The sequence below is a fragment of the Phalangium opilio genome, unplaced genomic scaffold (assembly GCF_054372755.1).
Source record: "Phalangium opilio isolate 3A_F unplaced genomic scaffold, DU_Popi_V2 ptg000070l_1, whole genome shotgun sequence".
In the NCBI taxonomy this organism is placed as follows: domain Eukaryota; kingdom Metazoa; phylum Arthropoda; class Arachnida; order Opiliones; family Phalangiidae; genus Phalangium; species Phalangium opilio.
Genome location: NW_028324182.1, coordinates 9,862,944 through 9,873,606, shown reverse-complemented (window position 1 = coordinate 9,873,606; position 10,663 = coordinate 9,862,944). Strand labels below are relative to the sequence as shown.

General features: G+C 38.3%; 2 protein-coding genes and 1 long non-coding RNA gene across 4 annotated transcripts; 1 reads left to right on the top strand and 2 right to left on the bottom strand.

Annotated features, from left to right (window-relative positions):
• Positions 1 to 52: 52 nt before the first annotated feature.
• LOC149661471 (uncharacterized) lies at positions 53 to 1,229 on the bottom strand. Its single transcript, XR_016368915.1, has 2 exons — positions 780 to 1,229; positions 53 to 367 (listed from the first exon to the last, which is right to left on the bottom strand). It is a non-coding gene; the product is annotated as an uncharacterized LOC149661471 (long non-coding RNA).
• Ipp (inositol polyphosphate 1-phosphatase) lies at positions 367 to 5,669 on the top strand. Of its 2 annotated transcripts, none has more exons than XM_089843013.1 (5): positions 367 to 525; positions 2,171 to 2,402; positions 2,483 to 2,741; positions 3,245 to 3,419; positions 4,363 to 5,669. In XM_089843013.1, the coding sequence occupies exons 2-5, from the start codon at positions 2,172 to 2,174 to the stop codon at positions 4,916 to 4,918; spliced, it is 1,221 nt and encodes a 406-aa protein (XP_089699139.1). In that variant the 5' UTR covers positions 367 to 525; position 2,171; the 3' UTR covers positions 4,919 to 5,669. The 2 variants fall into 2 exon arrangements, with proteins under 2 accessions (XP_089699139.1, XP_089699140.1); XM_089843014.1 differs by lacking the exon at positions 367 to 525 and adding an exon at positions 1,351 to 1,497.
• On the bottom strand, positions 2,390 to 8,808 carry LOC149661469 (tripartite motif-containing protein 3-like). The gene is made up of 5 exons (XM_089842994.1): positions 8,787 to 8,808; positions 7,513 to 7,933; positions 7,244 to 7,452; positions 6,956 to 7,177; positions 2,390 to 6,897 (listed from the first exon to the last, which is right to left on the bottom strand). The coding sequence occupies exons 2-5, from the start codon at positions 7,898 to 7,900 to the stop codon at positions 5,785 to 5,787; spliced, it is 1,932 nt and encodes a 643-aa protein (XP_089699120.1). The 5' UTR covers positions 7,901 to 7,933; positions 8,787 to 8,808; the 3' UTR covers positions 2,390 to 5,784.
• Between the last annotated feature and the right edge of the window lie 1,855 nt (positions 8,809 to 10,663).

Genomic DNA, 10,663 nt, shown 5'->3' with positions numbered 1-10,663 from the left:
TCATCATGGTGTTGCAACTACCATTATAATGATAAAAAAGTTATAGTCTTACTTTAAAGGAAATGATTTGATGTTTATTTACAATGATTAGTCATAATTATTACAATATTATAAAAGAAGTGATTTTTGTCGCGTTTTTGACATACAGTTTCCTTTGTACTAGGACACAAGAAGAGAGTTTAGGACATTTTGAGATTCTTCAAGGCCCAATCTCCTTATTGACTGAGGTTTCTGGTTCTTTTGGCTGAATCCGTTGTTGCTCAAGTTCCAACCAAGGGTCAACCAACATGGACGGATCTATGTATTTGTGTACATTGAAGCTTGTGTCAAATTGGTTTCTATTTCTATGATAGCCTCTCTGATGACCCTGTGTGATTTAGTATTCAAAGAAAAACATTCGAGAGACTCTTAGTAAAAAAAAAATAAATAGTTAATAAAGTCGCGATTTATATTGTACACAAATTCTATAAAAAAGTGTGAAAATTCGCGCCTCAAAGCTCAAGACTTCCAAATTAACACGTAAAGGTGAGAAACATTTCTTAATTATGTGCCTAGAATAATACTTATTGAATTGTTTGTGGTCACAGATGTTAGGTATACATTGTATAGGATTAAAAAAATTATATTATTAGGTTGATTTTTTGAATTCTTAACGAGTAATGGCAGCCCTCTGCCTTCGACTGTATTAATCTCTATGGGGAAATAACATGGGGTGCCATTAGTCTATATGTGAAATTATGTTACGCGACTAAATACCCTTGAAAATATATTTATTTTACCCTATAAGAACCACCGCTGTTTGAACGTGGTGAAAAATGTCTTTGCGGACTATAGTTGGGAGAACTTGACCATTGTGGGTTGAATGATCGGTTTCTTTGATATGCTGGCAGTGTTGGGCAAATCGCGAATGACGTTGTACTACCAAGCGGGGGGAAATTCGGCGAATGATCGAAAAATTCGCGAATTTGCCCACCACTGTATGCTGGACTTCTATTTTCAAAGTTGTTAGGCCTTGGCGAATAATGTTGAAATTGAAACGGAGATGGAAAGCGTCCTTGCGCCGGTGATGACGTGTGTTGAGGAGAAAAATAGCCCGAATAATTACCTCTTTGATTACTATCCATTGTTAAAATTTTATCTAAGAAACTTTATTATAACTAAATTATAATTAATGTACTTCATGTAAAACGTAAGAAAAACATCGTGAAGGGAGCGGCCATTTTTATTACCATCCATCGCGTCTTTCAGCGTCAAAAACCTTTTTAACCGGTTCAGTTTTTTCTAAGGTGGTTAGATATTTCGGTTATACCCACTGAACGCGCTTTTCAGTATGTCCAAAACTCCAAAGAGAATAAAGGAGAGGAGTGGAAGCTTCTGAAATTCTAATTGCCAAACATGTACTACTGCAATCGGGCCCGGTTATGAAGTTACGCTTTTAAGTAAATTAATTAATTAATGTTTTTATTGTATTTTATAAGAAATTTATTCAACAGATTGGTAAGAAACGTCTTGATTTTTTTGCGTGGTTTAGGGTGTAAAATTTTTAATAATATAAAAAGAAAATCGTATTTTTTGGAGAATAGTTTGGAGTGGGTCTGGTTTGGGTTGTTGACCATTTGGGTGGTCTCGGGGACCCGCCTCCTTCAGATAATAATCAAGTGATTCAAATTGAGTCATAAATCAACAGCAAGGTTATAGAAGGGGACACAAAACCAACATTTAATTTATGGAGGGCTATGACATGAATTCTCTGCGGGCTTCCTTCTGGAATCAGGGGGGGGGGCTAAATGTCAATTTTAATCCATTATGAAAGAGATCGCCGGTCCACCCATATTTATCGCCTATTCTGAGGGACAACTTTGGTTCTATATTGGACATGACTCATTTCATACATTAAAAAAAAAATGTCAAAAAGGTGGAGGCGTGATCTTATCGGATAAAGGCAAAGGTGCATGGATTCTGAAGTCCCAGTCCCACGGTCCCACCACTACTTAACCCGTCCCATTTTAAGCTTATGGAAAGGGGCTGGAACAAACGGGAATCCTTAGAAGGGCAATTTCATTGTATCATTCTCATTGGCAATAGGCTTAACATTTATGTGGCTTCTCCAGTTAAATATTTGGCCAAATACCCCCCAAATCTTAAGGTCAATATCATTTCCTCTTTATAGAATGCCTAACCAAGTTGAGCTATGCGGGCTTCAATCGTTTTTGAAAGCGATTTTACTGGCCTCGGAGAAAGCTGCCAATATCGCTAGATGTTGTAGGGCAGAGAAAGACCTCTTTGCCCTACTTGTACAAGAAAAATCCGAGGACCAGAAAAATTCCCGATTTATTCAAGATTTTAAAACATTGGCTGATGTTTTAGTCCAAGAAACCATCAAACATGATTTGCAAAGTCAAGTAGGTAATTTTAAATCTTCTAGGCTCTTTATTAAAAGAATTGTAAGTCTTAACAAATGAAACGTCTTTGTTGGTTTTAGTTTCCTGGCATTGGTCAAAGAGTTTTTGGAGAGGAATCAAATCTTTTTACAAATACATTGGGAGAAACCATTTGCGTTAAAATACTCGCTTCCGAGGCAGATACAGCCACTCTACTATGCAAAGTTTTAGACGGAAATGAAAATGTTGCCTCGGTTTTGGCCAAAACAATTTTCACAGAGGCAACGTGTAGCCATGATCTCACATCTATTGATGGAGATGTAAACTTAGCTGAATTAGGAGTTTGGATTGATCCAATTGGTGGGTTTCGCGTTGATCATTTATAGCGTTTTCCTTTGTGGTCGCCCGAGAGCGCTCCGAGATCGCTCCATATTTTCGTGATACGTCATCGCTCTAGCTCGGAGGACCAAATGTAGTTGCTCCCAAATCCCAATGGAAGACAAAAGTTTTTTCAGAGCGGTTTTGTGACGTCATCAGGCGCTCCATTTTGGTCGCTCCGGCTCTAGAGTCGGAGCGGTTGGGATCAATCCGGGAGCAAAACGGGAGGGAGCGACTGGGTCAATGTAAGACGCGCCTCCGTCTCGGAGCAGCTCGTTTTTTTTTGCAATGAAAGATGATTTTTTTTTCGGAGCGCTCCGGGAGCGCTCGGATCACCTCAAGAAAAACACTATTAGTTCCATTGGCCATAGCCCACTCGATCACGCGCAACACGACGCAAACTGTCTAGTGCGTGATTGAGTGGGCCTAAGCCTTTTCTTTATACTAAAGCACTATGGGGGTATTTTCGTTAACTGTTTATGTAGATTCAACTTCTGAATATATTCATGGCAACAAGGAAGAGCCAAACTCATTAGGAATAGTCAAAAATGGTCTACAGTGCGCGTGCGTTTTAATTGGCGCCTATAATATATCAACCGGATCTCCTCAGCTAGGCGTCATCAATCAGCCTTTTGCCAGTTTTGATGAAACTCAGCAACTGTGAGTACATATTTGTTGTTTCATTTCTGGTGTTGGCTCGGTTAATAGTGCTTAAGTATTTTGTGGAAGGGAAAGGTCAAGCTAGATAACATTATACCTTAAAAGAAGAGCCTTAGGAAAAATATTAAAAAACTAAATAAATTATCTTTATTATAAAATAATTAGCATTTAATTTGTCTCAAAAACGAGAACTACTGCGCCATCCGCCATTGGTTTAGTGGCGTCTGCTGAACGCACGTCTTATCGCGTGATCGAGTTTGCTATACTGTACCTCCTTACCTCTCTCTCTGTGAGAACAAAGAGAATTCAACCAATCACGTAGGGGAAGGGGTTCTGGCTAGCGAACGCCACCAAAGCAATGGCGGCGCAGTAGTCCTCGTTTTTAAGTCAAAATAAATGCGAATTATTTTGTATTAAGAGATAATTTTTTTTTGTATTAAATTTCCTTTTATAATTAGAAAAAAAGCCGTTCTTTTAAGGTGTAATGTTATGTTTTTAGAACTTTTCCTAATGGTTACAGAAGAGCGTGTAGTTATATTTAGTTAACGCACTTTCGTAGTAGCACACAGCACAGATTTTTTTAATATTTTAAACCATAATAGGATAGAAATAATGATAAACATATTAACTATATTAGAAAGCACTTTTTTGGTGGCTTTTGCTGCAAAGTAATAATCTGGTAGAATTGTATTGTTTTGCGTGCCATAGCTTTTAGAGGCCAAATGTTCCAGCATATTGTTTTTCCTTGAACGCTTCTTGCTTATGCATTTGATTATTCGAATTAATATGTCCATGGCATCTCACCCATCCTGTTCCTGGTTTTCCCTGAGTAGTACTGTGGTGCGGTAGCAATTGGTTGTTGTTGACTTGATGATAAACTTAAGTCATTCAGACGATTCTATTTTGGTCCCTTTCCTGGTTATTTTTTCTCTACCAAATTAAGATGGACTGGAAGCAGTTATTGGGGAGTTTCGTCCATACAAAGGCATTCTATATCCAATTTTGTCAACCACTCTTCCGCTGTTTGGCGACCTCAACGTACCGTTGTTATGGTTAGCTCCAGCGAATCGAGTTCTCTACTCGCCCGTCTTAAAGAACGCTATAAAGTTCTTCCAGTGGCTGGTGCCGGTTATAAACTACTAGCCGTGGCACGAGGTCAAGCTGATTTCTATATACTTTCCAAAGGTTCCACTTACCGATGGGACACTTGCGGACCTCACGCGATTCTTAGGGCATTGGGGGAGGAAGGAGACCATGGCGGGATTGTTAGTTTTCGACGAGTTATGGAAACCGAGGTGGAAGAACTACCTCAAAAAGTTGATTCTCTTCAATTGTTTTACCATCAAGGAGAAGAAGGCACGGCTGATGGACACGTTAGTAGATGGTGTAACTCGGAGGGCATTTTAGCCTACAATAGCTTTGAAGGGCTAATAGAGATTGTGACCTACTTGAAAGGCTCTTATCAGAAGTATTCCGAAATGGAAGAAACGGCGCTTTAAAACCATAACATTGTCAGATCTCGGAAGTATATGAACCTTGAGTTACGCTGAGTTGTGAACCTTAGACCAGTTACAGATTACAGCGCCTATTCCAAAAGTTTAGAACAATTGATAACTCGAGGTTTAGAAGCTTCTTTTAGCGATAGAAAAGCTACTTTTACATCGTACCTACCCTAGTCCTATCGTTTTTATAGTTCACTACAGATCCTAAATTATTGACGGTGCTGAGTTACTTGTTTTCTCTTTGGCGAATGACTAGACGTAGTTGTTCTTCCATTGAAGTAAAAATCTGATGCCAAACTAACTTAGGAATCAGAGATGAAACCCTTGTCTAATTTTTGTAGGCCACTTTACAACTTGCGTATTGAATATTAACGTGTAGAAAAATCCTACTAACGCTAATCATATGTACCGATGAAATCTAGTCAAGATTTAAGCCACAATTAAACTATAGGCTTGAAGAAAGAAAAAGAAAAAAAAAAATACTCTTTCAATCTTTTTTTATTCGACCGGTGCTTCGTATAATTATTGTGGATCATCATTATTACAGCTTTATTTAAAATAGGGTTTCTTAACGATTTTTATTTGTAATTAACTGCAGCGTGTCACTGAGATAAGTAATTGTACTTATTTTTTAGGGCATTGTTGCTCCCTTTTGTGAAATTTTAACTGCAAATTATGTTGCCTAATCAGTTGTTGCAATAATGCTTCAGTTTATTGATTCTTTATAAAAGTTTGAGATTATTTTGAAGTCTGGTTCATGCATTTTAAGAAATAAGCATACTTTCTTCTTGTAACCTGTAAACTTTATCGAGGTGCGAAAAGGGAGAGGTTTGTTGAAGTTATTGAATTCTAAATGTTCAGTTCTAGAAAATTTGCACGCAATGGTTTTTAAAATCACTTATGACAATATCGTGTTTGTCAGTTATGGCTATCCCAGATATCCAACTAAACTGACCATTATTAGAACCTTTGCTACCAAACGACCTAACAAACCTTCCATCAGGCCGGCATATTTGCACACGACCATTACCACTGTCCCCTATAAAAACGAAGCCCATATTGTCAACGGCCACGCATTCCGGATGAATGAACTGACCCCTACAGACACCTTTTTGTCCAAAGGTCAGTACGTGACTTCCCGTCGATGAGAAAACGTGAACTCTGTGATTTCCGAAATCGCAAACAACCACGCGTTGACCATCCGGAGAAACCGCGATACCCGTTGGCTCTTGGAACATACTTCTTTGACGGACACTACCGGCTTCGATTTGAGATCTGGTACCAATTTCAGTGACAAAAACGCCATTACAGTCCAGGACTTGAATTCTATTGTTGCAAGTGTCGCAGACGTAGATACGTCCGTTTCGGTCAACCGAGACTGATTCGGGACTTCGAAAATGACCGGGAGAGCGACCTTTACTGCCTAATTGCTTCAGGAACTTTCCGTCTTTCGAGAAGACATGGATGCAATGTTTCCATTTATCAGTGACTAGTATTTGTTGATCTATGGGTGACAAAGCGATTCCAAAGGGACAGAGAAATTCTCCCGTTTTTTGGCCTCTACTCCCGAAGGAACGATTTAGTCTACCAGTGTGGATGTCAAAGACAAAAACCCGATGGTTATCCATAGCGACAACGAAGATTTCGTGAGACCAAGGCGATACGGCGATACCCGATGGTCTTTGAAGCAAACCGGAACCTAACTTAACTTTGGGCGTGAAGGATTTGGATCTGTAGAAACGCGAATGTAAATCTGACGCCTCTTTTCCGTTCTTCTGTTGCGTCGATGTTGTTTCTTCCGCGGCTGTTTCTTCTTTACATACCGTCTCATCATCGGAGCCGATAGCAACTTCGACGCGTCTGTCCACCGAAACGGAAAACGAATTGGGATTGAACGAAAGTTTGCTCTGTTCCATCGATGATATATCCGAAAGTGTTTCCGCAGACTCGTGGTGTAGTTTGACGAAAAATGACATCTGAGAAAAATAATCATTCTTAGAAATGAAAAATTTATATTTCACTCACATTATATACTTTGTCATTAGTTGTGGCGATCGCTTCGAAATCTTGATCCACGGCTACGTGTAACTTCTCCGACAATATTTTAAGCTTCTGACTGGCTTCCGTACAAGACGTTTTTTCACTTTCCAGTTCCTTGTCTACCCCTTCACTTAGAAGTCTTTCTTTTTCTCGAATTTCTCGTACCCTTTTCTCCGACTCTGATGATATTTCCACCTTTACATTTTGACACACAACCTGTTCGAATTGAAATAAAACTAAAGGTTTAACAGTTTAATGAACTTAAAGCGACGAATCACCAACCTCGAACGCGTCCAATCTGGTCTTCAATTTAGTGATAGCCGCTTCCAACTGCTCAGCGATTTGACCCAACTGTCTCTTCAACTCGTCAAGATGTCTTTCCAAACATACGGTACAAAAACTATGATTGCAGTGTTCGCATTCCAACGCGTCGCAAACTGTTTGACACACGGAACATCTTAGGAATTCGTCCACCACGGCGTAGTCGGAATCTGTTTAAATTTCAATACAGTTACTGACCGGTGATATTTCACGAAAGATTGGAGACTTACCTAAAAGATCAAGGATGGATTGAAGGTATATGTTGACCGGGAACCCAGATACCCCTTCTTTCGGGCAAACATTTTCGGAACGACATTGCGGACATCGTAATTTCGCGCCTTCCACGGTGCAATTTTGCAGACACATCAAGCAGAATGAGTGTTGACACGGTAACATTTTGGGTCTGTTCATTCGATCGAAGCATATTGGACAAGTTACCAAGTCTTTCAAAGATTCCGTCCCTTTGCGACTCAAGTTCTTCAAGATTTTCTTCTTGCTTGTCGCGTCAACTGGCGGCGATGCAGATTCTTTAGGTCTTTGTACCTCTTCAGTCGGCGCGATTGTCTTATTAATATGTTCTACCGTTCTTTCCGCGGGTGTAGACATTTTCTCGGACATTTTATCCTCTTGATGAAAACGAACTTTCTGTGACTGGAAAGAGACAGAAGGAATTATAATTTTGGGGCGTTTTGTTTTGAGTTTGTCGAGGGAGGGTGTTTCTGTAATAGGCATACACTATTATATTGAAAGAGGTCGCCTGTCGGTCTTTAAAATGTACACACCAGAAATTCGGCCAAGCGGAACTCTTCTTTAGGGTTTTAGAAACTAAAGATACAAAGCCCACTTTCGTCAATGGTCTAAGTAGTTAACCGACCGCGAAGAAAGACCGTGAACCTTTCTTTTTTTATTCATTCATTCATTAGCGGAAAATAGCTTTAACTCGCGTGTTTCAAACACGCAATAATCTTTGTCGAAACTTCCTACTTGATATTTTAATCCCTGATTTAATCTTGATGAGGTATGAAACCAAGCTTCCCATCATTTTTCTCGCGAATTATACGAGGTATTTTTGGGAAATTGAGGATAGTTTTACAACGGATCCATTAAGGATTATGTTTTAATTGTTTACGTTCTTTTTCACACCGCCTACGCACTTTGTTTAGGGAAAAATATATGTACTTTGTATTCCCCCTTCATCCTTTAGGATTTGAGGGTTTGTTATGCAATATGGAAAGTGTTCCTGGAAGTTAACGGAAAACGAGTTTTCGCGTGCGTAGTAAATAGCCACCCTTATATAAAAATAATTTATTTAGCTGGAAATGGGCGCATCTTTTTAGAAATAAAACCCTCAACTTTATTTTCATGTCCCATATATCCACCATCGTAAATCCTATTTAATTAATGTTTTACTCTTTTTAAGTATTTCATAATCTTTACTAGTATTATTATTATATCCGTAACTTTGTGAAGGTTTTGAATATTTTTATTACAAAATTTAATTTACCGGTGTAGAGGTTTTTAAGTCTTCTTCGCGGTAGGACAAAGAATTTATTCAGGTTCTCTCTTGAATATTGTACAGTAGCTATCAATGTGTTTTTTTTATGTCATTTAACGCTATATTAGTAAAATATTCAAAGGGAATTTTATAAATTCAATTCATTAGTTAAGGGTACAAACTAGGGCATAGTATCATCCTAATTAGCTTATTAGTATTTAAAAAATAATACCTGGCGAATTTGTTTGAATTTAGGTATCGGAAACTGGTTTTGCGGTATAGTTTCCCATATTTCTCTAATAGTCCTTCATTAGTGACAATTCACATTTTTTTGTTCCTTTCTTCAAACAAAGATTAACCCATAGTAACTGGTTTCCTGTTTGCTCATTTATGGCAGCGAAAGTTTTTAATTTGAAACCACCTCCGCCTTTTGTAAACACGAAAATCTTTAGATAGTGTCACTGACGTAATCGCGCGTGGGTCATTTAAACAAGAATAACAGTGTATTTAATATCATGGGTTAGAATAGAAATTTGCCGCTAGCTTTCTATGCCATTTTTATGACAGTTGGTCAATTTTGACTTTTTATGGTTCACCATTTATTATTTCAAATGCTTTTAAAAGCCCATTTTCTCGACTCTTGTCTAAAATACCCCTGTATAAGTAGCATTACAACATTTCAAAGAAAGTGGACTGGCTCCTAGGGCCCTAAGGGTGCATCTATTAGTTAGTTTATTTCGGTCTTTGAAAACTAAATAAAGCTCGTGAAAAAATTTGGGCGTCTACTCGGTTAAGTTTCACCTTGATTAGGACAAGAAGTTGTGCCGATTTCTGGTTTTCGCTTTAATTTCTCGGGAAATTTAATACGCTCCATATAATTTTCATATGTCTACGTTTATATTTCTAAATTTTTGTCGGGTTTACACCCTTATCGTCTGGCCATGGATTTCTTTAACATTAAGCATTTTTCAACCAAAAAATAAAATATTGCTTACCTGAGAAATCAGAAAAGTGTTGCCCCGTGATGGCTTCTACGTCGATTTTAAACGTGAAAACCGTTTCTCATCGTTATTTTTCTTCTTCTAAAAGGTAATTTCTTAAGACGGAGAAAATTACTTTAGAATGTGACGAGATCCTGCTGAAGTGCAACGAAGATGCCACTTAACTTATTCCTAGCATCTTTTTCAAGGCTAACTACTTTCCCTTTCGAAGTTTTTTGGGTGAGAGACTGATAAAATTCGGGTGGATGGACTTATAAAGCTAGATTAGATAGATAAATAGAGGATGCAAATAGTCTTGAATCTTCCCGCGGAGATGGGCCCGAAAACTAAAGAAAGCGCGTAGGGGGTCCATCGCCGCCCAAACCAAACTTGACAGATCTCTTTCTCGAGTCAAGTCTCCAAAAAATCCAGCTAAGAAAGTTAACTTTTCAAAAACTTTTTTCTTTTGGCGAGAAGGTGGCTAAACTGGTTTTATACTCACTGACCTCAATCATGATTTCGGGCTGGTTGGTTAAAAAGGCGGGTGGGTTTTTAAACTATACGTATCTCCAAGCCGGTTGTCGGTAACTCGACTACAATCGCAATTTTTTAATTTTTTTTTTTTGTAATTGTTATTTCGAGCATTTTATGCAAAAGATTGATGCTAACGAATAATTAATTCAACGTGTGTCATTATGTTTAGGAAAGACTGGTATTAAGTTAGTAACCATTGAAGTGCCTTTTGTGATGGTTTAACGGGTTTATGAACAGGTACATGGCATTGTATCGAGAGCGGCTAGGACTAGTGGTTAATGTAGGCTGATGAATTTAATCTGCATATTTTTCGAGCCCTGGTTGTTATAATTCCAATTATTTAGTATCGTTAAAAAGGAATGAATTGGGCTA

Excerpts from the sequence above, each read along its gene's own strand:
- Ipp (XM_089843013.1), top strand. The coding sequence starts at position 2,172 with ATGCCTAACCAAGTTGAGCTATGCGGGCTTCAATCGTTTTTGAAAGCG. Across the intron at positions 2,403-2,482 it reads AACATGATTTGCAAAGTCAA|TTTCCTGGCATTGGTCAAAG; the intron begins GTAGGTAATTTT and ends TGTTGGTTTTAG. Across the intron at positions 3,420-4,362 it reads TTTGATGAAACTCAGCAACT|ATGGACTGGAAGCAGTTATT; the intron begins GTGAGTACATAT and ends TACCAAATTAAG.
- LOC149661469 (XM_089842994.1), bottom strand. The coding sequence starts at position 7,900 with ATGTCCGAGAAAATGTCTACACCCGCGGAAAGAACGGTAGAACATATT. Across the intron at positions 7,453-7,512 it reads ATCCATCCTTGATCTTTTAG|ATTCCGACTACGCCGTGGTG; the intron begins GTAAGTCTCCAA and ends AAATTTAAACAG. Across the intron at positions 6,898-6,955 it reads TCGCCACAACTAATGACAAA|ATGTCATTTTTCGTCAAACT; the intron begins GTATATAATGTG and ends TATTTTTCTCAG.